Raw genomic sequence first — 26985 nt, 5'->3', positions numbered from 1 at the left:
CACTGGTTGCATAGTTTAAGGATAGGCTGTTTTTACATAGACCAAGGATGTTTCAAGCGGAGTAAAAAGGAATGCTAGTTTTGTTCAACCTTGGTTGGATCCTTTCAGGATAGGCTGCCAAAAGGGAAGGCTTTGGTCCCCAGTGTTAGCATACTTCGGAGTTGGGACAGACAATGGGCTGTTTTCTTTATGTTTCTGGTCTGCTCTGGCCTGAAGCCACACCCGGCAAGCTTACTTAATGCGTCTCTAAAGCAACCCCTTACACGGGAAACAGGTCATCAGCCACTAGTTATTGAATCTCATTAACTATCAATCAGATTTGGAGCAGTAGGCCCTGAAATTTGTTGCCAGGCATATCGATTACTTAAATTGGGTAAGATCTTTTCTTTGTAGATGTGATATTTAACTGGTGAAGCATGTTAATGGGGACCAATACTCTTAATGGATTGATTACCTGAGAACCAAGGATTGTTTTTTTTTTGTTTTCTAATGCCTAAAAACTTAAGCTGATCGAATGGATATGCATTAGTTACTTGCTTCTTTTGGGAAGCAACTGCATAATTTACTTGTCGGAAAGAAATTTATTCAACTCCAATGATTTGTTTTTCTTCTCTTACTTGCCACCGTTGGAATTTACTTGCTTTGTTTTTCCGATTCAGTGAATTTACATCAACATCATTCCATAACGGGGGTGGTTGGAGACAACCCAGATAATTCACTGGGAAAAGCCATACAAAGTGAATTATCAAAAAAGTGTTTATGTCGGAAGTGTCTGCATCAGTAATTACTGGAGCCACTTTCAGTCATTCCCAAACCAAACTTTTTAAGAAGATGGAAGTGATGAACATCGCAAACTTTTTTCATCTTGACTTCCAAAATGCCGTCTTACAAGGGGTAATGCTGTAATGCTCTTTATCTCAAATTCTCCCTTGCCCATTTGACTAACGTGGTTCACGTCATTTCCTTATCTCTGTCTCTCTCTCCTGCTGTGGAAAACAAATGACAAACTGCTGTCGTTTTCCTCCTCTAAGTGATCATTGAAATCATTTTGTACTTGGAAGATAAACAATTGTCTGGAAAATTTTTGAATTCCAACCAAAACTACATATATCTAAGTCTGTTGCTAGTTAATTATTTATCCTGCTGAAAAGCTTCTCCTCCCTACATTTTGGGGTACAAAATTCATTTACTCCATTCAATTTGCTTGCCTAGACTACTTTGGTTTCCCCTTCTTCTCAGTTTTGTTAATTAATAACATGGTCCTGTACCTTTCGCAAAGAAAACAAACGTTGAAAACAAAAGACAAGGACAAAGGATATTAAAGCAGGGCAAGTTCACCATGTTTCAAAGGAAGCCTTATCTGCTCCATTACATGAAAGATGCAATTCAGTGGACAGACATCAGCTTCAGCTCACATCCTTTGAATCAAAATACAAAACCCGACCCTGAAACATCCTAATCAACTTACACTTTTACCCTTTACCAAAAGCTACTCCGAAAAGGAAAAGAAAAAAAAGAAAGGAAACCCTCAAGTAAATTAAAAAATAAAAACGAAGAGCATCTACAAATATAAACCATTCTCATTGACTTAATCTGGTCGGTGCCTAAATATATCAGTAAATCACCTTCTCCTTTCCGGGGTCCAATGTGGCAAAGCTGGGCTAAAATGCGCCGATACCACCCTAGAATCGAGCAACTCCATGATTGGAGTGAAGTTAACACACCTTGGAACCTTATACTGATTGATGGAAGCCCCTCTTGATATGGCGTAATCCATTAACTCCTCAAATGTGCCACTTTTTACCACTCGGATTTCCAGTGGGCCTATTGAGTTATCCGCAACTCGGCCTTGTCGGTACACTGAGTTGAGCGACTCCTCCATTGCTAAACAACATTGTTTCAGGACCTCATCACTAGGCGAGTTAGCCAAGTCTTTCACTAGCAACTCCCAGTATATCACGTAGTGACCAGGAATCGTTTTCGTGTCTGCATAACTCGTGTATTCGACGACACTGGTGTTGAACTCACGCAACAATTGAGAAGCGTTTTCAACAGCTTTTTGTAACTCAGCCTCGTCGGTTTTGTCCGCGTCAATGCTGAGCAACACGTTCTTCCTCCTTACGAAATGGAATTGCGGGGCTGAGTTGTGAAATCCAGTAACTCGGAGAATGTCACCGACTCGGTATCTGCATAAACCTGCATAGGTTGTGATTACAAGCTCGTATTCTTTCCCGACTTCCACATCAACAAGGTCGACGAGTTTAGGAGGCGAGTCACGAGTGAACCCAGCTGAATTAGGCTCGTGGGGTAAGAACTCGAAGTAGGCCATGTTTGGCATGATGGTATAGGAAACTTCTGATGGTTTGCACATGGGGTTAAGGTTTAAGCCAAAATAGCATTCGGATGAAGCGTACATGGTGCATGCTAAAGGTACTCCACCGCTGTAATAATCCAGGGTCGGAATATACTGTGCCATAGCTCCAGTTACTATAACGTCAAGGTATTTTGTGTTGGGCCAAATTCTTGTAATGATTCCCTCCCAGCTGTCCTTTGAACATTCTTGGCGAACAAACTCAGCAAGCTCAGGGTTGGGTTTCAGGATCTTAGCCATGCATTCCCTTAGTGAAGGGTCGGTGATTTTTGGACTCAAGGAACCTGTTTCGATATCCTGGGTGAGTTGTTGCCAATTCAGTTGAAGGAACCTGATTGCGCGGAGTAGGCCGGAGGCAAACACTGCGCCAACGCGGAGAACTTGTTGGCGTTCCTGGAGCCCGCAGAGCATCTGGGTATACATGCTCTGGAAGGAGTCGGCGCAGAGGATGGCTTCGTTGGGGCTGGTGTAAACGTTGTAAGGGTCATATGGTCGTGTCTTGAAATGTTCACTCTTGTAGTAGCTGGTAAGCACAGGACGAGCCAAGAGACCACCCGGGGTCCTTGTTTCTGATTTCACAAACAAGAAGTAAAGTCCCTTGCCTTTGTCCAAACCCGGCACATAACTGTTACATAGAAAGCGCGTTCCATTAATTAAAAGGAAGAAAGAAAACACAAACTAATTACTAATGTCTATAGCCTATCATTTTTAAAATACTTACAGATTCATTACTGGCATGAGCAAACTGTAGAGCAACTGACGGCGATCTAGCTCTTCTTTAATTGTTGGCATGAGTTTCCTCTCACCAGCTGAAGTTCCGGAGCTGCACAATTTTCCAGGAAATTCAAACATCAGCATCAAATTATTTAGTATATCCCATTTTTCTTTTTTCTTTAAAGACTACAAGTGATCGCAGTTTATATATACGAACCTGGTGAGAAATTCTGAGATGGGGTGGGCAGATAAAATAGGAGAGCGGTCACCATTAGCAATACGCTGGATTTCAGGCTGAAGATCCTCGTAAGTAATCACTGGAAGTTTGGACTTGAAAGTGTCTCGGTCGGTTGCACCATTGAGCTTGAACCTTCTGAGGTACTCAGTTTGGGAGTTTCGGCTTAAGATTTCTGCCAAAACTCTTTCTTGAACAGGATCGGCACTTCTAGTCATTTCCTCGACGAATTGCAAAGCTTTTGCATCTTTCTCGCATGCTGGTGGACCCAGTGGAGATGAGAGAGCGGAATCGACAGCCATTTCAAGAGGGAGATTTTATTAAATTTGTTAAGAGGGAAAAAAATTAAAGCGTTGGATTTTAGAGAGAAAAAAGAAGAGTAATTTAAGAGAGTGAAAGAGGGAGTCTGTTATAGGGAGGGAGAGGAAGGGCTGTGAACTGCGAATCTGTGATGAGGTTGGGAAGGTCGAAGGGGCTTTATATAGGGAAGGCCAGGACTTGGAAGCGAAGTGCCACGTTAACTGCGATGTCAATATGGGACCTACAAGGGGCGGGAGCTAGGAAGGAGGCTGACGGACTTATACGGAGAAGTTGTGGAAATTGGAGAAAATAAAAACAATAGGAAAAGGGTATATACACATTTTCTTTATTGAAAATTAAAAAGAAAAAAAAATAAAAGAGTTAGGGAGGGGAATAAAAATGAGAGCAAAAAGGTCCAGGAAGATTTTATTTCTTTGTCTACTGAAATGTAGTGCTGGGAGGAGACAAGGTGGGGGCCACAACACGTAGACATGGCACGAAATGAGGCAGGCATGTGGGGTTAGGTGACCGCCATGTCAGCGGAGCACAGGGGTGAAAATGAAGGCTACGCGTCATACAACCACGCGGCTGCTTTCGAGTGAAATTGTTGGCCCTTGATAACGATGGGCTGCCGGCACGTGAGACAGGTGCCTATGCTTATTGCACCATTTTTTTTTTTTGTTGCCGATAGCCCAAATACTGGAAAAGCCCTTTTGTCTATGACTACTGCCCACTGCCCACTGCCATTAAAGCCAAATTCAGTTCTGGAAAAATAACCGGCCAAAAATTATTTTCTGAAAAGACTATCGCACAAAAAGGTTTTTGACAAGCTTACATCACCACTCTCTTTCTCCTTTTCTTCTGCATTAATAAATCATAAGAGTAAGTTGTTTTGTTCAAATTTATTATTTCTCTCCTTTTACCCTTTTTTAAAAGTGCATTATTTTGTCTCTGTTGCTTAAAGGAAAAGGACGCCTTTCATTAAATACTAATGCGAGCAGCAATTTGGGCTTATTATTATATTAATTGAACGTCCATACATAATAATAGTATATATATATACTTAAAGCGGACAAAAGGGAAACAACTTTATTTGAAGTTCCCGTGTCATACCAAAACAAATGGAGTGGCAATCACGTGTGGTTCATTTCCTCTATAGTTTCCTAAGCTTTTTTTCATTTAATTCTCTTCATCTTCCACATCTCCTCCTCCTCGCTTAGGTGTACAAGAACATACGTATAAAAGTTGGGGACATGCATTAAAGACGGTTCATAAAGTTACATTAATGTGTAGTGCAAGGACGAAGAAGTGTAGCATTTGGAAACGTTTCCGGTACAGTTAACCTAAATTTAACTAGTTCTTTTCATTCTTCGACATTGCATCATTATGTGAAAGAAAATACTAGAAGTAATTTTTAGCATTTTCTAGCTTAAGAGGACAGGAAATAGGCGAAAAGCCTAAAACCGACATCGCTGTATGGAACATCCTGACAGTTCCTGCTTCTACGTTGCATGGAAACGGAAACAAACCATCCAGGTGATGTGGAATGTTGTCTTGATATTACAATTTTCTTGCATATGAGAAATTAGTATAATTTTTTTTTTCCAATAAATACATCGAAAGTTTCAATGAAAGTACTAAGACTAAGTTGTAATAACAAAAGGGTACTACTAGAAAGGTTCCGTTCTTTTATGAATGTGTCATAAACACCATAAAATATTTGAAGTATCGGCTATTAAAAATAGTAAGCACGTCTGCTTTTGGTCAGGAAGACTATTCGTAACCGTCAGAATCTTAAATATAATAACATGGCTTAACCGACATTACATTATCCTTATTCTTCTGTTGAAAAATAACTAAAGAAATGGATGCTTGTATTAAGGTCACCATACATGATTAATTTTCTTTTTATTTCCCCTTGCAATGCATTATTTTTTTAAATTTGTAGTTGTAATTGTTTTCAATGGGGATGACTTATTCGTGACGAATTGATAAAAGCCAACGAATAACACGACGACACGAAATTGTGGAACATTGTCCCGTAATAAGTATACAAATACTATTAAAATATGTAGAGAAAAAATGGAAAGTTGCCGAGATAATCTCAAACTTTGTCACCTAAATATAACTAATTATTGTAGACTTTGTAGCACATAACTGCAACACAAAACCAAAGTGATAGCGTGTACCGATGGCAAACGCCAGGGTTTTCTTGCTGGTTTTGAAGAGTCTGTTTGGTGTGTGTCAAAATTTGGGGGCACTTTAAAGGGAAGAAAAAAAATTAATCTAATTATAAATGAAATTCAACCCTTCAACAGTCAAGTTGGAGATGGAGATGACTTTTGATTAGGCAGGGAGAATAGCAAAGCATTGGGAGTCTTTTGCTTTGTTTTCGTGGTTAGGTTTTTATGGAAAAATTAGCTTTGGTGAAAATGACTTGTTCGCAGCTGTCCAAAAGAAAGGAGTAAGGGGACATGTATGAGGGCTTTTTTCCTTTCATTTGTTGAACTTTTTATGGCTCGGGACCACCCATTAACCAACATATCTTCGTCATATCAGGTTATGTTAAGTATACATCTTAATTTGATTGTGTGTAGATCAAGAGTGAACTAGTGCAATAGATATTTTGGTATAAATCAAACCAATGCTATGTTTCAATTATTAAAGTAATCATTCGAATATGTGAAAAACATGCATAACATTATAAATTATAAATATTTTTTTACCCGAAAGTTATAAATTTTAATTCGTGTAAGTAATTAAAATGTAAAAAAGAAAAAGAATTATTTCAATGATTTAATTTACCAATTATCATATATAAATTAAGGTAAACATATCTGATTTTTAATAACCGAAAATAATCATTCCTAATGAATTTTTCCATTTCCCGAAGCAAGCAATAAGGAAGAGACAAAAGAATAAAAAAGAAAATTGGGAGCTCTGCCGCTTATGTCCAACGAGAAGTTAATGTTGTTCTATACAAGTTGCGAAAAAAAAGGACCGTACAATAAGTACAACTCACCCGTGTGCTGGTCAATAATTAGTAACGCACCTTCGGAGGTGAGCAACACTGACTTGACTAGCTACGAAAGCTTGCATTTGCATGTGAACCTCATCGTCTCGGCAATAAATCTTGTGGACAAAGCTACAAGCTATCCCCTATGGTGGACAAGTTTGTGTTCCACCCAATTCTACGCATTTATTTTAGATTCCAGGGAGGTGGAATATAAATATGTAACAATTTGACAATTAAATATGTTACATAATAATGCATTGCAATATGTTATGTTAAAAAATTTAGTTAATATATCTGTCTTAACATGAAATCAGAGTTTACTTGATCATATATTTTATTAATTAAATTTTATTGAATAATTACTCTTATATAGATTTTTTTTTGTTGTACAAATTAATGTAGAATACAAACTGCTTTTAAAAGGGTGTTCTTCTAAAACTTATTATGTTGTTTGTTGGTTATAATATGTTGATTCATGAACAACTGAGGTAATGACTGACTGTCTCTTTCGATTTAACAAAAGGGACAAAAATACATGGAGAAGAATGTTTTAAACTAAAAGGTACCTCCCACAATTGTCCTTCCTTTTTCTATAATTTTTGCGGTTGGATTGCGTTATGGGACACGTTAAAACAACCGGGGAGTCGGTCGCCTTAATTTCCAGTCAAAAGGGCCGCATTATAATCGCAGCCACCAAACCAAAATTCCAACCGACCTTTAAGTCTAATACAAAAAATATGCACATGATTTTATCAAATCTTTTCTCATGTTAGATTATTTAGTTTCTTCCTTGGACCTCCGACAACCAAACACATAATGAAAAACGGAAAATCCTGAAAGCTCAACCGTCATGGGCAATTTACAAAACAGTCAAAGTTCTGCCTACTTAATTAATTCATTAATTTTTTTTGTATTTTAAAGAAATATTTCAATGATTAAATTTTAAAATCTTGTCGTTAAAATATTAAATTTGAATTTCGAAAGAAGATGAATAAATGTATATATACTTCACACGTTCAATCTAACTAAATTCAAATATTTACTTCCATTATGAGTTTTAATAATTAGATCGTGTAACAGTGCAAATGAGATTCCTCGTATTCAAAGGAAAGGAAAGGCAACTACTTGGAAGAGTTTGAATTAAATCATTTATATATTCTCCGTAGCGTAAAGAGAAAAAAGAAGAAGAAAATGTTGCGCAAGGGGGGGAGTGGAGTTAACGTGGAAGTAAGAAAGAACAGAGGAAAGTGAGAACCGGCAAATTGGTGGCCTCATGGTTTTTTCAAGTCAAAAGTCTATTACCAATGATTTGGCATAGAAGTTCGCACGTGGAAATGTTTTTCCAAGGAGCAATAGCGCCACCCCGGCGTGAAGGATGCTTCCTCTTCGCCCGTTTTCACGTGGTGTAAAAGCGGGGAGAAGGGACGTTTACCCAAATATTAATTTGCGCACTTTGCTTGGCGTTGGCACCACCAGTTTATATTATATTGCTTCATGGTCAATCTGATTTCAATAAATCGTACGTGACACACGACTTATGCATCGTTTTATGATTGTTAATTAATAAAATTAAATAACCTGGTGCATTTTTTTAATTTCCCGTCTCAACAATTATATAAATGGGTTATTAATAAATATTCTCTAAAATAATTAAATAAAGTAATTTTTAAATATTTATTGTAAAATTTAATTAATTAAAATTGTTTATTTCATTTTTTAATTTTAAATAGTACAGCATATAGCGTATATTACTAATATAATAACAATGATTAAATGACACGAAATACTTTTGAAATTTCAACTATATCTCATAACATTAAGTCAAAGTAAAACTTGTCGTGTGCAAACTCTATAGAGTACCATCGAGGTCTTCCTATGAATACTCCCTAATATTCATACCATTTCTCTTTTTGCATTTTATGTAATATTACAAATATAATGTCACAATCAAAACGGTTGTAATGCATTCTTATAAGTATTCCACAGCATCATTATTGTTACTTGAGTACTGGATCAGCAACACAACGATACTAGTATTGCTTTCACACCACAATCTTTTGTTACATATGAAAAATTCATTGCACTTAAATTAATTACAAAAAAAAAAAAAGAAATGGCCTTTCTCTTATTCCAAATTTTCACTATTCAACTCACAATACAGATTATAATGCATGTTTTGAATTATAGTCATTCAAATATTTATCTTTTCATACAATTTGTATTTGATTAATTAAATTGTTGGATTCATATTCTATTCATTTAGATCAGGTATTTCAATTTTATAGTTTATTAAAAATAATGAATTATTTGTTTGATATAATTAAATACATATTAAAAATATATATTATTTTTTTTAAATAGCAATATATATGTATATATTCTCAACTTGAATACAACATAACTTGTTATAATCAACTGTTGATTTATTAAAATATTACTTGTAAGTGTAAATGTAATTTGATCACTCATTTAATGAAAATGATAAGAATTTTTATTTTTCACAAACGATGAATATGCTTCTTTTTTTCATAAAAAAAAAGAATGAAAATGTTTTTTCCCCGAGTGCTAGTGACCATAGCATTTTTCTTTCTACATTTTTCACATCATAAAAACTATAAAAATTAATAATTAAATAACTATATGATACATACTTGTCTTCAACGGAATTTTCCATCCCGCACCATCATTACTGTCAGTATTTGAATGTTGGTCTATTGACTACAGTTGTGACTTTGTTGTTTGTTCGCTGTTTTTGCCTTGGCTCGATTTACCAGGGCTTCGTTAAAAGACAACAGCTGGTGGGACTTGACTGAAAGTAAATGTACCACTGAACACCCAAACTTGGACTTTTGCTTTCACTTGCTTCCGAGAAACTCCATCTTTCGCACGTTCTTTGACTGCTGAGATCAAATTTGCTTGAAAAGTGGGTTAAATTAGGACACGTGGACCGATTTGGGTTAAATTAAGGGATGAAAATGGTGGAAAGTTTGGAAATGTTTTCCAGTGTAAAAGAAAAAGTCAGTCAAAATAAGTGGGTGATTCCAATATTCAAATCCTGCGCATTACTCTAATAACCAAACTATTTATTCCGTAAACTCATTATTTTCATCAAATACATTGACATAACACGACTACTTAAAGTACGAATTAACTTTTCTAAATGTAAGTGGTGCTTTTATTGATTTGGTTTGCTGAAAAAGTAAAAAGTTGCCACCTCAAGGTTTGAGTGCGATGCATGAAACTAGCCAGTCGGCATCGGTGAATAGCGTTGAATTGAGTTTCATAGGAGCCCACAAGCCAACACTGAAAAGCACGATGATGATGTCCTTATCCTTAATGTTTTAACAGTCTTTCGAATTCATTGTTTCTCGGTAATTAATCAAACGGCAGCAAAAAGTGGTCAATGCAAAATTGTCGCTGGAGTTGCCAAATCTTTCTCCTTGATCGACCCAACCCATCTGTCAAACTGTTTAATCATCACATGATTTGCGAGAAATCTGTGCATTAAAACCAGAAGCAGAGGCGGATTTGGGTGCATCGCTTTATCTCTATGTACACTACAAGTTTCTTTTCTTTGGCTGAATCAATACTACACGTTGATTATTATATGCTTCAGCTTTCAGGTTCAAGAACCAAGAGATATATCACGAAACACGAACCCTTTTTGCATAAATAATCTCTTAATAGAGATAGCCCAACAAATATAAGGCAAAAGCAAAACCCCTTTTTTTTTTCCTTCTAAATTTTTGTTTTTTTTTATTGGAGGAAGGTAGATGAATTTCTACTTAATTTGTGTTTTTCTGTCGCGAGTCAAATGCTTAGATATTACTTGGTAAGTATATTAATTTTAATTTAGTGTGCAATCCTACTCTAGTCTCATTTACTCTCTTTCTAGTTTCACCCCAAACAAAACAAAATATAAAAATGTATATTTAACTTTGAGGGACGAAATTTATAATTTGTATATAATTCAATTTTTTTATTTAAAAAAAAAACTTGTATAAAATCAAATTACATGCAATATAAAAACAGAATCTCTTTCAAAAAAGAAATAGTTTCAAGTGAATGGTTAATTTGTATGACATACGAATAATTTAATTTAACATCATCTATTTTTTAATTCATACATTTTATTTGATATAATACATCTTTATTTTTTCAAAAAATAAATATTTGACTAAATTAATTACATTTCTTTACTTTCAAATATCCATCCTTATTGCCTTATATAAATAAATTTGAATTCAATTCATTATACCTTAGATAAATAATTAAGATTCAAATTTCAAAATTAAAATTATAAAGTGAAATTCTAAATATATCCTTTTTTTGTTCAAACAAATTAGATTGCTTGCATTTGACTATTAAATGAATATCTTAATTTTGTTTTTGAATTTGGTAAATATTTTTAATTATTATTCCAAATGAATAAATAAATGGCAATCCCACTTTAAAAATCTGAATACAAAAATGAAAATTACAGCCAATAAACATATTTATATATGTAGCATAATGAGCTCTCAACTAATATATACATATATATATATATATATATATATATATATATATATAGATGACTATTAGTACTAATTTGAATATTTTTGGGTGTAATTACTCTTAATTCTATTGTTAGTCAACCATCATTAGTCAAATGATTAAAAGTATGCTATTTACATTATTTTGTTTCATTTTATTTATTTTGCTGCATTCTTTTTTGTCTTGAGAGTTTATATCATTTCATGAATAATTATTTATTTCTACCGGATTTACTCATTTTTAAAAAATAATATTTTTCAAAGTATTGTAAATGACATTATGCTAATTTAATTTTTTGTCGCATAAGCTAAATATTTTTCTTGAATTATAAATCTTGATCATAACACATATTTTCACAGTTTCAGTTCGCTACTAAAATAGCCGGGCCCAAATAAGACAAAAGGAGAACCCATGCAATATTATCGCTACAACCTAACGACGTGTTGTAAGTAGATGTTAAGGTTACTTGATTGAAGTTGCAAAATATTTTGTTTTTGTTGGAGATTGAACCTTAACTATGAAAATTCTGACATAAAAATTTTAATAAAAAATATTTTGGCAGTTTTTTTTTTCTAATTTTTATAAATTATTGATTTTATTTTTATGAATTTATATTTGATATGTTATTAAAATATAATTTCTATACATTATGAATGAACTAAATGTTATTATCTCAATAATAAATAAAATTAAACATTTTTAAAAGTAAATATTCATAAATTTAAATATATATTTTGAATAAATTTTAAACGTTTATTTGTATATATTTATAAAATAATGCTTTATAATTAAGTGATAACATACAAATATTATACCCCTTAATAGGTCAAATATAAATTGTATTATGAGTGCTTAGTGCTTAGAGGATTAACAGTTAAGTTTGACGAAAAAAAAAAAAGAAGGCCAAAGAAGCGGCCCAGCCCATAGAAAGTGGAGAAGAACATTCTACGCTGCAAGCGCAAAATAGCAAAGAAACTAAACAAGCCCTCTCTCTCTCTCTCGCTCGTTCGGCGACGGTGGCCCAGAATTACAGGCCCTTTTTATTATTACGCAGACACTCCACTCTCTCTCTCCCCACCGCTTTTTTCTTTTCTTCTCTTTTTTTTTTTTTTTTTCATCTTCGTTCCTTCTTCTTCTATCATCGCTGCTCAAGAATCTCCTTTCTCTCTCTGAATATTTGCAAAACGCACGAGATTCAAGGTCAGTTCCTTAAAAAACAACTTTTTCTGTTTGGTTGTTTTTTTTTTTTCGTTGAAGGAAAAGAAAAGAAAAGAAAATCACCGAGAAAGTTTGAGCGCTAATCATTTCGAATCTAATGCTTCTGTTGCTCTCACTTGTTAAACAAAATATCCAAAATGCCGTCTCGGTTAAGCTTTTCGTTTTCTTTTCTTCTTGCTTCGTTTATTTTTCTTCTCTTTGTCCATCTTTGTTTGGTTGCTGAGAAAACCGAGGTTAAAAATATAGAAGGATGCGAAAGTTTTCAAATCTTTTATTTCTCAGGTTTTCTTTACGGAGCTAATAATCTTAGCTTAGGTTACTAGAGTGCTCAGTCTAGGTTTTAATTGCATTAAGTTTCATTACGCTTCGGATACGGTGTAAGCTTAACCATTAAAAGCTGGAAATGAGCAATTTTTGTTAGATGGAACTGAATGATGTTACCATCTAGGGTTTGATTTAGAAAATGACACCTAGATATTGAAGATTTTTTTAAAATGTTGGAAAGATTGGTTTCTGTTTAGTTAAAGTAATATCTTGTATAGGATTTTGATAGTGAATTAAAGAGATGTACATTTGAAAATGCAATATTCTCGTTTGCATGAATGATGCTGAGTAATGAATGGAAAGTTAAGTCAGGGTATGCAATGACTCGTAGTTGAGGAAATAATTGTACTTCAGTGTTTGGCTGTTTTCAATTGAAAAATAGTGATGCACCTCCAAATTTAGGAGATACTGGTTTTTTAAATGTCACTTTCTTTGGAGTCTGCTCCGACCAATTTGTTCTTGGGTTATCTTTTTGACATCTGGTGTTGTATATATTATGTTGATTTCTTTACATTGTTTCCCAGTAAACTTTCGAGGTGCCATTACTTCTGCTTCCTATTTTTGGTTGCTTCTTGTACCTTTATTATGATCAACCTAATTAAGAAGTAAGAACATTTAGCGGCATTGGTGATCTTACACAAATCAAAATATTTGATAGCTATGTTAAAATTATGTAACTAAAATCATAGTTTGATATAAAAGGAGCTTTGATGAGGTCCATTAGCGCTTTTTGCTTTTGGTCAGCATGCTTAAAGCATCTTTTTTTTTTCCTCAAAAAGGAAAAAAAGTTTTGTGATACATGATTGGTTGGATGTGTACTGCAGTTGCAATTTAATGAAATTACTTCCCTTCCCTTCCCCTCCTCTTCCCCCTCCCTTGATTTCCCCAAAGTTATTTGAAAAATCATAATTTTCTCAGGAAACAAGCTCAAATTTGGTGTATTAGGGAGTTGAATTATCATTGTTGTTGAGAATAAATGAAAATCTCTTGAAGTTTCTCACTATAATTACTATGGATTACATTGGTAGACATGGTAGGTTTTTCTTTTTTTTTCCCCCCTTATGAATAGTCCAGTTATTTTTTATGGTGTGTTTTCCATGTTCAAAGATATAAATAAACAGAGTTGCATTGGGCACGTTTTGTTAGGGTCTAGCTTGGAGAAATAATGGGTAATGTTTAACGTTAAACTGGTTTTGGTTGTATGTAACTAATAATTGTCTGCCCATGCCAGCTTTAGTTTAAGATAAGTTTTGTTGCTGTCCAATGAACTTTAATCAATACCTTATCACCAACCAAGTAGAAGACTCGCAATAATTTGGTTTCTAATAAAGCTTAATGTCTTATGAGTTTTTATTATTTTCATTGTTATTTCTTTTTTTACATTTCCTTGTGAGTGATTTGTGTCTGCCGTAGCATTAAGCTGTCCATAATTGATATTTTACTCTTTTTGGTTGGTTAATTATTGTTGATTCCTGTAATCTCTCTTTCTTTCTCTCTCAGCATTTCGTTAGCTAAATTAGATTGTAGACCATCTGCTGCTGGTGCGTGGAATGCAACGCAAAAGATTCTTACTTGTTGTGATTGTTAAGACTTGGTCTTTTTGATATCAATTTAAGGTGAAATGTATATTACTTTGGGTTTTAAATCGTATGTTTGGATCTTTGGATTCTGTCAACTAAATAATTTTACCATGTGTCCTGTCAAACTTATTAATTTGTTTATTTGTTAAATTGAATATTCCCAACTTATTGTGGTAATATGGGTGCTGGTATGTGTCATTGTTAGCCTTCTAACTGATATGATCAAGGTTGAACATATGGGCGTTTCTCCATCACAAGCTAAGAGTAAAAAAGGAAACCATTTTTGCCCTGAAGAAAGTACATCAGAGCAGGCCCATGAATTTGGCAGCGAATATTTACTTACTGAACTTTCAGAAAATAAAAATCAATGTGGCTATGCAGCAACACAAAATGAATCTGCAGAAAATGCCACTGGTGTATCTAGCTCTGGCGTTCATGAACGATCTCCTGAGTATGTGGCTAAGAATTCTTCCCCTGAACGTTCGGGACTGCTTCCTAAAGGTGTGATGGGGCATAATCATACTGATAAAAGTTTTTATGCTCAAGAAACTGTATCAGGAAAGACACATGAGTATGATTGTGAATATGTGCGCACTGAAACATCAGAAGAGAAGCATCAACCTGGTTCTGAAATTGTTCAAAATGAACTTGAAGAAGCCTGTTCTTTGGTTTGTGACCTTCCTGCTAAAAATTTGCGGACATTTTCTGAAGGTTTGTCCGAGAATGCTATTACTGAAAGTTTAGGACTATTGCCAGAAGATTCAAGCAAACACACCAAGACTGATAAACTTTCATGTCCTCAACTAGTTAGTTCAGAGCCAACAGTTAACTTTGGTTCTGGAAATGTATGTAAGGAACTTGGTGAATCACCAGAGCAACGACAACAGCTTGATTCTGAAAGTTTACCTAATGGTATAGAAGAAAGTATTATTGCAGTATCTTCTAATGTTTCTAATCAAGCCTTGCAACTGAAACCTGAAGATATGGGCAAGAGTCATTGTGGTGGACACTTACACTCTCCTCCTGAAGGTGTGACCAATGTTATTCAGTCTAGTAAAAGTCCTCTTGTTGAACCTTTAGGATTGCCTCAAGAATTTGCTCAGGGAAATCCAAGCACTCAACAATCAGGGCTCCCTTGTGAAGACATGGCCCAAAATTCTGGTGTGGAACAGCATGAGACAAAGCCTAAGAATTTACTCGAGAATTCTGGCCGACGCAGGAATGGAAAAACTTCAAAAACAATAAAGAAAAAGTATATGCTAAGATCTTTGAGAAGCAGTGATAGAGTTTTGCGCTCAAAATTGCAAGAGAAACCTAAAGCTACTGAGTCGAGCAATAATTTGGCTGATGTTGGCTCTAGTGAGCAGCAAAAAAGGAGGAAGAGGAGGAGGAGGAAGGCAAATAGAGAAGTTGCCGATGAATTTTCAAGAATCAGGACACATCTTAGGTATTTATTGAATCGAATAAACTATGAGCGGAGCCTGATTGCTGCATATTCTACAGAAGGCTGGAAGGGACTAAGGTGTGTTTATTGTACTGTTCTATCTTGCATCTCTTTGCCTTGATGTTGTTTATGATCTAATTGTCATGATGTTGTCACAAAATGTTTGTCTTGATCTTAAATCTGATATGTTCCCAATTAGATATAATTGTTGAAGGGAGGACAAAGCAAATATGAGTTTAATCATCTTAACATACCTTGTACTTTTCACTGTCTGATGGTCCATTACTTGCTTACCACCATCAACATGTATTGCTTTGAGAATGTAATGTCTAATACCAATTCCAAAGTTGTTGGAATGACAAGAATATAAAAGCCTAGTATTGAATCTTCTTCATCATGAACAGAATCAGTGTCAAGGGTCTGGGCTTGTATACTTTTTTGGTTTTGCGCAAGCTTCATCATTACTCTCTAGCATCTTCCTCATGTTGTCATTTTCATCTCTTATTGTTTTCACCATCAGTCTCATGGATTCAGTATATAATTCTTCTCCACCGTTTTTTCTATTTTATTATTTATTAAATAGATATTGACTTACAAACATCCTTATGCACTCTGCGATTTCCCGGAGATGGCATTCATCAAATAGGAAGAAAGTATTTGAAAATTAAGTGTATTCTTAATAGTAAAATCTACTGTTTCCACCATCATAGTGTTTCTAATGAATTCACTTGTACATTGATCCCACAATAACATATTATAGATTTATGACTATGTTAATCTTACTTTATGCATTGACTGTTGAGAATGAAGGATAAATTCAGTGTAAAACCTCAGAGAATAGATTTTTTGGAAACACTTTCAAGAAGAACAAAGTTGAAATGTTGGATCAAATGCGAAGTTGTTACCTTTTGGAACTGAATTGATCCTTTACATCTGTGTATCTGTCACCAGAGTAGTCTGATTGTCCATTTCCCCATGGATAGCTAACGTCTGGATGTTGCTTTGGACTGTTTGTCTAACATGCAGCCTAGAAAAGTTAAAGCCAGAGAAGGAACTTCAACGGGCTACATCTGAAATTCTTCGACGCAAATTGAAAATTAGAGATCTATTTCAACATATCGATTCGTTATGTGCTGAAGGAAAGCTTCCAGAATCTTTATTTGATTCTGAAGGACAAATTGACAGTGAGGATGTAGGAGAATCATAGTTATAAGTCATGTTCATATATTCGTAGTTGCTATTCTTATTGATGATGATAATTTGTGTCTTGGAATTAGAAATGCTTAGACATGAAATCTTTTAATTGCAGATATTCTGTGCAAAATGTGGGTCCAAGGACCTGTCTGCCAACAATGATATCATACTCTGTGATGGTGCTTGTGACCGTGGATTCCATCAATATTGCTTGCAACCACCTTTGCTAAAAGAAGACAGTAATATCTTGATTGCCTGCCTGATAGTAATTGATTGGTATTGTGGGTTTTGAATTGTTTCATTGTCATTAATGCCTTTTTGGTCATCTCTTCCCCTATTGGTACAGTTCCCCCCGATGATGAGGGTTGGTTATGCCCCGGATGTGATTGCAAAGTTGATTGTATTGAATTGGTTAATGAATCTCAAGGAACAAGTTTTTCTATCACTGATAGTTGGGAGGTCAATAACAAATCTTCTTTCTTTTCTTTGGTTAGTACTTGGATTTTTTAATTCCTTATCATAGTCCTTTCTATGAACAGAAAGTCTTTCCTGAGGCAGCAGTAGCTGCAGCTGGACAAAATCAGGATCCTAACTTTGGACTACCTTCAGATGATTCTGATGATAATGATTATAATCCTGATGGTTCAGAAACTGATGAGAAGGACCATGGAGATGAATCAAGTTCTGAGGAATCTGAGTTCACTTCTACATCTGAGGAATTGGAAGTCCCAGCGAAGGTGGACCAGTACTTGGGGCTTCCATCTGATGATTCGGAGGATGATGATTATGATCCTGATGGTCCAAATCATGACGAAGTGGTTAAGCCAGAAAGTTCAAGTTCAGATTTTTCATCTGATTCTGAGGATCTTGATGCTATGCTCGAAGAAGATATTACATCTCAAAAAGATGAAGGCCCCATGGCTAACAGTGCTCCCAGAGATTCCAAGAGGCGAAAGCCTAAACTTGGTGAAAAGGAGTCTATGAATGATGAGCTGTTATCAATAATGGAACCAGCTTCTGAACAAGATGGTTCTGCTATTTCTAAGAAACGAAGCATCGAAAGGTTGGACTACAAAAGATTATATGATGTGAGTGTCATTTCAAAATATTATCGTACAGATGGTTCTCTCTTCTGTTATATATACCGGTTCTCCTTTTTTTTTTCCCCTTTCATTTAGAAAACTTGCCTAGATATGTTGCTATTATAGATCATTTTCTGCATGATGGAGTCACTGCAAAATGGCTTTTCTATTTGGTGTCCTTTCGGCAGTTCAGTCATTTAAAAAGTTTTGGTCCTTTCCTCTGTGATTTGTTTATCATTCTTTTGGGTATATACAGGAGACGTATGGCAATGTTCCTTCTAGTTCCAGTGATGATGAAGATTGGAGTGATATCACTGCACCAAGAAAAAGGAACAAATGTACTGCAGAAGTGGCATCAGCACCAGAAAATGGAAACGTTTCTGTAAGCAGGACTGTGTCAGTTTCTGATGGTTTAAAGCAGAATCCAGAAGAGACTGAGCATAAACCTAGGAGAAAAACTCGCCAGATGTCAAGGTTTAAAGATACAGATTCGTCACCTGCTGAAATACAGGGGAACACTTCTGTATCTGGTTCAAGTGGTAAAAAAGCGGGTTCATCAACATACAAAAGACTAGGAGAAGCTGTGAAGCAGGTAAATATGGTGTCTTATACAACTTTGACAACTTGGAAACAAGAGCAAAACTTCTCTATAATCAGGCTTTTGTTTGTGAAAGCACTAGAGTTGAATATGATTACTAATGTATTTTCTTTTGAAAAAGTAGAGATTAATTTGGTGGGTATTTTGCTGTACAGAGACTGTATAAATCTTTCAAGGAAAATCAGTATCCTGACAGAGCCACTAAACAGAGTTTGGCGAAAGAGCTAGATATGACTTTCCAGCAGGTCTTAGCTTCTCTCCTTGCAGCAACTAAATGTTACTTTTCTCAAATACCACGCTTTTTTCTTGCACGTCTTAATCAACATAATATAGTGCTTTTATCCTTCAGTTTTCGTTTCTTAACACAACTTCCTTTGTTGTGCAGGTTAGCAAATGGTTTGACAATGCTCGCTGGAGCTTCAACAATTCACCATCTAGTCACGAGACCATAGCCAACAATGCTTCAGAGAAAGACATCACCTCGTCTCTTCCAAACAAAGAGGTTACTGGCAGCGGGAATGTGAGGGACGGTGATAACAGTGGAAAAATAAATTGAAAAAGATCGGGAACTAGAAAGATGAATCATAATGGTGAAATGGAGGATCGGGCAACTGATTTTGATTCAAAAAAAGATATTGAGGAGAAGCAAAAGCTCCCGGCTAAGCTTTTAGTTAATGCAAATAGGAGGCAGGCAGGCTCCAGACAAGAATTTCGTTAGTTTGAGAAAATCAAAATTTTTTTTTTCTTTTGTTTTCATGGTCCTAGGAAAAAATTTTAACCAGGCACCTACAGCTAGAAGAAAAAGAAAAAAAGAAGAAGACATCCTCCGCAATTAACCAGGTTGGCATGGCCATGAAGCTATTAGCTTATGCTGAGACGGTAATCCAAGGATTAGAAAGGCATTTATTGATGTACTTTTGTAATTTACTAATAAGGTCTATTTTTATTACACCCTTCTCCAGTAGGATTTGAAAAAGCTAAAAAAATGTTTGTATTAGAATATTTAATTTCCTTAATCATTAACCGCCATGTGCTATACTGTAAAAAGTAGGTGCAAGAGTGAAACGGCGCCGTATCTGTGGTTGCTGCATAAAATGCAGTAGCAGATCAGATCAAGAAACGGTCAGTAAAAGGCGGTAAAAATCATTTTCAAAATACAGAAAACGGCGGCACCCTTACCATTTCCCTCTACCCCTCACCTTTTCTTATAAATAAATAAAACCCACCTAGAAAAAGAGGCAAGAAATCTACAGAGTTCTGCAAGAATTCTTCAAATCATCACCCTAATGGAAGTTGATCAAGAGAATCGTGTGCCTTTAACGTGCTCCTCATCTAAAAAGCGAGCCCCCATGAATCACTCTTTTCCTCCGCAACCTTCCTCGACCAAGAAACGGGTCGTTCTTGGTGAACTCACCAACTCGACTGATCTCGGGTCGACTCAGAACCCAAAATGCAGATCCAAGAGTGAGAGAGACCCGAGTAGCGAGAAGAAGCCAATGCCTGAATTGAAAGAGAAAAAAAGGCAAGAACCTATCGAAGAGTTTGATGAGAACTTTCGAGATTTGAAGAAGTGCACTTTCTCATCTTCTACATATGAACATCTCCACTCTTTGGAGGTAAAGTCAAATACTGATGCTTTCCTATATTCTTTTTTTATAAGTATTCTCTTTGCTTTATTTTAATATGCTGTTTTTCAATCGCTTTAGAAATGTGTTACAAAAGGAAAATATTTGATGCGTTGTGTAAACATTAACTAATTTTATTAATTTTGATTTCGAAAATGGTTTTCTTGTTTTTTTTTTTTTTTAAATATGATTATAAAAATCTGTGGTGCAAAATATAATAAAGATCAATCGCTGGTCTTTGTAATGATGATTTTGATTCAGATTGAGGAGAAAAGAAGGCCATTGCCCAATTACATGGAGAAGGTTCAGAACGATGTTACAGTGAATATGAGGGAAATTCTGATCGAGTGGTTGGTGGAAGTGACTGAGGAATACAAACTCGTTTCCGACACCCTTTATCTTACAGTGTCATACATTGACAGATACCTCTCTTCTCATGCTATCAGTAGCAACAAGCTACAACTTCTAGGTGTTTCTTGCATGCTTATTGCCTCGTAAACACGTTAACCCTGATTCCTTGTTTTCTTTTTTGACTTGGGTTGATTTATTCATTACATTTTGTTATTGACATGATTATACATTGATGCCACAGAAAGTATGAAGAGATCACTCCTCCGCATGTTGACGATTTTTGCTATATAACAGACAATTCTTACACCAAGGAAGAGGTATATATACATCTCATCATTTCTTCCGTCTCTACTCTTAGTCCTTCCTCTGCTTTTCTTCTTGTGTTTCAGACTTAAAATTTACCAAATCTGTAGGTGGTGGAGATGGAGAAAGATGTACTTGAATTGTTGAATTTTGAAATTGGTACTCCCACTATCAGAAATTTTCTCAGGCAAGAATGCTGTCCAAATGTTTTAGGTTTTTGTATTTTCCCTTTAATCAACAATGCTCTTTCCTCCCGCAAATGTGATTGCTTACTGATAATTAGTGAGACTAATGTATGTTCTTGTTGGGCGTGCAGAATTTTAATGAGAGCTCCTCAGGAAAAATGCAAAGTAAGCATAGCTTTTTGTATCAGTATGCTTACAGTTTATCCTTACTAATAGATTTTGCTGATTCTTCTGAATTTGTGAGCTCCTTAGTGTCAAGATTTGCAATTGGAGTTTTTGAGTTGCTATCTTTCCGAGCTAAGTTTGCTGGATTATGGGTGTGTACGATTCTTACCATCATTAGTAGCCTCATCAGCTATTTTTCTTTCAAGATTCATGATCCAACCGAAAACACATCCTTGGGTAAGAAATCTATATATTTTTCATTCTAGAATGTCCTCACATTGCATATATGAGAGTTGGTGACTTATTTAAGATTTTTGGCAATTTATTGGTGCTGCAAATAACTTGATCGGCTGAGATGTTATCACAAAAAATGCCAAAAAGCCTGTGGTATTGTATTTTACAGTGACTATGGTTTCAATTAGATTAAAAGTTCAGCAGGAGGAGAAGTTGATGTTTACCATAAATGTTGACATGCACCTAGTAACTGACAAATGGCAACAAATGAATTTGGATGGTTGTGGGAGAAGGCAATAAAAATACCACTCTCCAGACCCAGACACAAAAGAGATGGTAGTCTCTGTTTCTAAAGGATCCTTTTCGAGGGAGAGGTCCATGTCTTCCCCAGATTTTCATCTTATTGATCAGACTGGTTGTAGGCAAATAGCTGCATATTGCAAAATTTCAGTAGAGATTGCACTGACCATTTGTAAAAGCAGAAACAATAATCACTAAGAGATTCTTTTATCCTGATCTGCAGAGCGACGCACTGGAATGTTACTCGGGTTATAGACCATCTGACATGAAGGAATGTGTTATTGCCATCCATGGCTTACATCTGAATCGAACAAGAAGTTATTTAAGAGCTGTGACAGAAAAGTATTTGCAGCATAAGGTGACCATCTGGCTTTAACTTTAATGCTGTATTTTCAGATAGTTGTAGAGCTCAGCTTCCTAACTAGCCAGAGGTTTTTTTATTTTACATCAAGGATTTGGAGCATTGAATAACAGAGTTTAAGACAGGGATGGCACCACTACTTGTGCAATATAATCTGATAAGAAATTTGATCCTCTTTGAAACAGTTTAAGTGCGTGGCCTCTTTGTCTTCGCCTTTGGAAGTTCCTGGACAGTATTTTGAGGCTGTTGAGGAATGATGATAGGGAAGTTCCTTCTAAAGAAGTTGACTTTGTAGGTTGAACTGTACTGTTGAGAAGTTTCATCTAACAGTTTATGCTTCAGTTTGGACGAGGGTATGTCTTTCAACTGCTGGTTGAGAGTGGCGGTTCAATTACTTGCTCAGTGCTTACAACTCTTTGTGTAGGCAAAGTTGAGAGTTCTGGATCTCTATTAATTTTGTAAATCATGCTAATGAAATTGCCTTAGGATGATACTAAATGATAATGCTACATACACTGGGACTGGTGTTTCTTGTTTAAGTCCCACTATTTTGTATATCATTTACTGCTGAAACAAGGTATACTTTTATTTTTCTCAAGTGATTGCCATTATGAGAAATTGTACAAGAGAACAAACTTAAGGAATCAATGCACATCGCATCCTCTCATGTTATTTTTTATGTATTTATAATACGATATTAAAATAAAATAAGAATACAATGACTACAAAAGATAAATGCTTACTCTAATTTTGAAGTGCAGATCTTAATCTAATCTTTAATTGCAGATAGGGCTTAAATTTTTTTTTTGGTTTTTCTTAAATATCAAATTTTCTAGTGCATTGGGTTTTTAATATCCATTTTGTTGCTAAAAACTCTACTTGCATTTTTTTAAGAAAAATTGGGAATTTTTATATTTAAATCTTGCTAAATAACAAAAACAAGTTGATAAACTGAGGTTCTAACATCAAATGTATTATTTTGTTCCTGGTAATGTTGTAAATTTTTTATAATAGATACATAGAATAACAATAAAGTTGTTCTCAATTAACTTAAGTAAAAGTTTTTTAAGAAAAATTAGCGGGCTTCAAAGGCCTGGATCAATTGGGCTTTGGGTTTCAAAATATCTGGAGCAGTTGGGCTTTTCAAATTTATATTAGGCCATGTTGCCCACATTGGATCCGACCCGGAAGAATATCTGCGCAGAAAGTAAACCGAAGAAGAGAACTTTGTTGTTTTACAGAGGGTAAAAGGCGTGAAGTTGGTGAAATCGGCGACGATGGAAGTGGAAGTAGACGAGAAAGACCTAAGATCGGCGGGAGCCGAGCTTTTGACAGATGGAAGGCGCGGATTGCGTATCAGCGTTTGGGAGATCGAGTCTCGTAATCGCTCTATTCTCACTTCCTTGGCTCTCCAACAATGGGAACAAAACCTCCAAACTTGTCACTTACCGGAGATGATTTTCGGTGAAAGTTGTTTGGTTCTTAAGCACGTAGGCAGCGGCACCAAAATTCATTTTAATGCATTTGATGCTCTGGCCGGTTGGAAACAGGAAGGTTTGCCTCCTGTTGAAGTTCCCGCTGCTGCTAAATGGAAATTCAGAAGGTAAAAATGCCAATCTTCTTTTAACCTTTTTATGTAATTTGCATTCGAGTTTATGTTTCATTATTTTTATTTTTTTAAAATATATCGAAAAGTTAAGCAAAATTGATTGCTTGGATGTTGCAGTAAACCCTTCCAGCAGGTGATATTGGACTATGACTATACGTTTACAACTCCTTATTGTGGAAGTGAAACGGTTGAGCTTGATGCAGACAAGGTCTGTCTTTTATTTATTTATTTAAATGTCACTTACTTTTAAGCATTCTTGAACTAGGGTTTTGTCCCCTTTTTTGTATGGAAATATGCAAAAATTTACAATTTTCTTTTTTGAGAATTGAGAATTAGGGATTTTTACAAAGGCATAATTTTGTTTTTGTTAGATAATTTGATTTTTAACATAAATGATGATGATGATGATGATGCTGTTTCTGTTGGTATTATAAATTGTAATCAGCGTGAAAGTGGGGAAATCTCAGGGGGGAGTTCAGGCCTCCATTGGGAGGATTGCGAAGAGCAGCTTGATGTGGCTGCCCTCGCATTAAAAGAACCTATTCTATTCTACGATGAGGTGAGCTTCGTCAATTATAACTAGGTGCCACAAATGAAAAAGACATATTGTATTTCATATGCTCTTCTTGACATTCTTGTGTTTGCAGTTACAGAAGTATTAATTTTTTTTGTGCAGGTAGTTTTGTATGAAGATGAATTGGCTGATAATGGAGTGTCACTTCTAACTGTGAAAGTGGTAAAGTGTTGAATCTCTCTGACTAGTTGTGTTTTAAAGTGGATGTAATCTGTTCAGTGATTTAAATGGAAGACAACTAATTATATATTTTCTTTTTCTAGAGAGTCATGCCAAGTTCTTGGTTCCTTCTCTTACGATTTTGGGTAAGTGGGAGACTACCATAATGCTCGTCATTAGGCGAATCTATGCGATTGACAATTTTTTTACCTATCTTTTCTTTTTTTGCCCCCTTCACCTTTATTTCCCTTTATCCTGGAACAAGTTTTGAAAATCTGAGCTTTGGTTCATGTGGTTGCCTGAAAAACTCTTAAGAAGATATAAGCTGGTGCACCTATACTTTCTGTTTCCTGGAACTTATTACCCTGTTCAGCCACTTACTCAGTTTTTTGCACAGCTTCGGGTTGATGGAGTGCTAATGAGATTAAGGGACACCCGTATGCATTGTGTTTTTGATGAGAGTGCAAATCCTGTCATTCTTCGAGAAAGATGTTGGAGAGAAGGCACATTTCAAGCTTTATCTGCTGTAAGTATATGATCACTTGCTCACTTTCTCTCTGTTTGCATGTGTGCATACCTCTTACATACACATGTACTTGTGAATGTTGCCTGGGAAACTTGTTATCTTTCCTCAAGTGACAAGCTTAACTCCTGGTTGCTGCAACTTAAATAGTTTGTCTTCATTTCTCCAAAAAGATAAGGGTTCTAATTGACCTGTTAGAGTATACAGAAATGACTAATTTTGAAAATAGTAGAGATTCTCAAGTATAAAAAAAATTGCAAAGATTCTCAAAGGGGGTTCCCTATAAGATCTTAGTTCAGTGTGTTAAGTATTCTAATTAGAGTTTTGTTAGGCCTTTCCGGAAAATAGAATTTGTCAATTTATTTGTGCCCCCAGTGCCATATTTAATAAATTTCTCTATGTCATGGGAGTTTAGAGAACTCTAAAAATATACTATTTCAAGAAGCTATTTTTCCCTTCTCCTTTTGGTGTGATTGCAGGTGGAAAAATATACCCAGAAGCTTTAACTCAAGTTGAACTTTGTTTCTCTGCATAATACTAATATGGTATTCTGTTGAAATTTAAACCCTGGCGAAACTGTTTGAATTCACGGTTTCAATGTTTTGCAATATAGCCCTAATAACCAGAGCTCATGACAATGTTAAGTTCTTAGATACATGATTGTCAGTTTGCCATGTTATCTATCAAGGAATGTGCTAAAATTAGCACATTGAACTTTGTTTAGATATCTTATGAACAAAATCTGCTTTTCTTGCTTACTGTTATAACGTTGACGTATTCTAATATGGTGCAGAATGGATATCCTACCGATTCTGCTTCGTATAGTGATCCGAGCATCATCAGCCAAAGACTTCCTGTCATCATGCATCAAACCCAAAAGCTTAGAGTCCCTGGTAACTTGTAGACTGTAAATTACCTTCGTGAAACAGATTCAAATTATTTTTATGCTCTGGTCATGGTAAACTTTGATCCATTCAGGTGCATTCCATAAGCGAAAAAGTCTTTTTCAATGCATTTCATATGTACCATTAGCAAGCAAATTTTATTATGTAAGTTTGTGTGTAAACAAGAGTTAGAATTATCCATTTAATCTGGGTTTAAGGTGCCATAGTTTCATCCCTTACAACATTAACCACAACAAGTGCGAAGACTGGAAAACAAATTAAGCAAAGGAGCTTTTGGAAATGGAGACCTTATTGGAATATTAGTGCAGAAGCTCATTGCTGATAGTTGAAATCTGAAAGCAATTACAATGTGTTGCTAAACATAGAGCGGCATGCAATGTTGGAACTTAAAGCTCTTGGAAATGTCTTTGAAAAACTTTCTAATACTTGATGGATTAGTGGCTTGATCTGTCGTAACCAGAAAAAGGTGAACAAGACAGCCGATAGGTAACAGGGCTTGTGCACAATAGCAGAAAAGAAAAAATTACTGATTCTAGAGAAAGGGTTAGGAGAAGTTGGGTGGAGTAAATTTAAACTAGCCCACATTCGACAGTGACGACCATTAATGTTCATCTTGTTGGTATTGGAGTTATTCTTTGGAGTCCCTTTTTCTTTCCAATATTCATTTTGCTGAGAGGAACTGGGGTTAGAGTGCTTTAATTAGACCCAAGCTGAAGACACTTGAAAAAGACTAATTGGCAATTGCGGAAACCATGCTTATACGCTGAGATAATCAGCCACTGCCTCTGCTACCACCAGTCTTCCGCAACTCATTAAAATTTTGACCTACCAATTTGCTGTAGACTTGGGAACTGGGAAGACCCCAACAGATAAGAGTTGGCATTATGGCAACATCTCAAAGTGCACCTCAGACGTCCAAAACAAGAAGAAAAAGTGGCCATTAAGACTCTGGTCACGACTACAAAGAAGTAATTGGTGAAATGACCAGTTGCTGATCACGACAGGGTTCTTTAGCTTAACTTCTGCCGACTAGGTTTATCACGTCCTGACCCCTCCTTTTTTTTTTTTTTTTCTTTTGC

The 26985-nt window shown here is 35.5% G+C and overlaps 4 protein-coding genes across 6 annotated transcripts; 3 read left to right on the top strand and 1 right to left on the bottom strand.

Moving 5' to 3' along the window:
* Positions 1 to 1342: 1342 nt before the first annotated feature.
* Positions 1343 to 3756, bottom strand: GH3.1 (Auxin-responsive GH3 family protein). Its single transcript, XM_007042508.3, has 3 exons — positions 3303 to 3756; positions 3093 to 3194; positions 1343 to 2996 (listed from the first exon to the last, which is right to left on the bottom strand). The coding sequence occupies exons 1-3, from the start codon at positions 3620 to 3622 to the stop codon at positions 1622 to 1624; spliced, it is 1797 nt and encodes a 598-aa protein (XP_007042570.2). The 5' UTR covers positions 3623 to 3756; the 3' UTR covers positions 1343 to 1621.
* Positions 3757 to 12222: 8466 nt separating this feature from the next.
* HAT3.1 (Homeodomain-like protein with RING/FYVE/PHD-type zinc finger domain-containing protein) lies at positions 12223 to 19561 on the top strand. Of its 2 annotated transcripts, XM_018115956.2 has the most exons (10): positions 12223 to 12372; positions 14215 to 14330; positions 14500 to 15816; positions 16765 to 16930; positions 17048 to 17171; positions 17279 to 17391; positions 17472 to 18020; positions 18271 to 18606; positions 18768 to 18857; positions 18998 to 19561. In XM_018115956.2, exons 3-10 carry the CDS (start codon positions 14513 to 14515, stop codon positions 19166 to 19168), a joined length of 2853 nt encoding a protein of 950 aa, XP_017971445.1. In that variant the 5' UTR covers positions 12223 to 12372; positions 14215 to 14330; positions 14500 to 14512; the 3' UTR covers positions 19169 to 19561. The 2 variants fall into 2 exon arrangements, with proteins under 2 accessions (XP_017971445.1, XP_017971446.1); XM_018115957.2 differs by lacking the exon at positions 14215 to 14330 and having other exon boundaries at positions 12234 to 12372.
* A 301-nt stretch (positions 19562 to 19862) lies between these two features.
* On the top strand, positions 19863 to 22827 carry LOC18608037 (putative cyclin-A3-1). Its single transcript, XM_007042505.3, has 8 exons — positions 19863 to 20228; positions 20499 to 20731; positions 20830 to 20905; positions 21002 to 21078; positions 21208 to 21241; positions 21329 to 21478; positions 21999 to 22133; positions 22322 to 22827. The coding sequence occupies exons 1-8, from the start codon at positions 19899 to 19901 to the stop codon at positions 22391 to 22393; spliced, it is 1107 nt and encodes a 368-aa protein (XP_007042567.2). The 5' UTR covers positions 19863 to 19898; the 3' UTR covers positions 22394 to 22827.
* A 502-nt stretch (positions 22828 to 23329) lies between these two features.
* On the top strand, positions 23330 to 26109 carry LOC18608036 (TIP41-like family protein). Of its 2 annotated transcripts, none has more exons than XM_007042504.3 (7): positions 23330 to 23739; positions 23863 to 23953; positions 24191 to 24304; positions 24422 to 24481; positions 24583 to 24624; positions 24876 to 25004; positions 25795 to 26109. In XM_007042504.3, the coding sequence occupies exons 1-7, from the start codon at positions 23414 to 23416 to the stop codon at positions 25903 to 25905; spliced, it is 873 nt and encodes a 290-aa protein (XP_007042566.1). In that variant the 5' UTR covers positions 23330 to 23413; the 3' UTR covers positions 25906 to 26109. The 2 variants fall into 2 exon arrangements, with proteins under 2 accessions (XP_007042566.1, XP_088659761.1); XM_088803635.1 differs by lacking the exon at positions 25795 to 26109 and adding an exon at positions 25481 to 25731.
* The last annotated feature ends 876 nt before the right edge of the window (positions 26110 to 26985 follow it).

This window comes from Theobroma cacao, chromosome 2 (genome assembly GCF_053813885.1).
Source record: "Theobroma cacao isolate CCN51 chromosome 2, ASM5381388v1, whole genome shotgun sequence".
Taxonomy (NCBI): Eukaryota; Viridiplantae; Streptophyta; class Magnoliopsida; order Malvales; family Malvaceae; genus Theobroma; species Theobroma cacao.
Note: the sequence above shows the minus strand (reverse complement) of the source record. Positions and strands in the feature narration are given on the sequence as shown.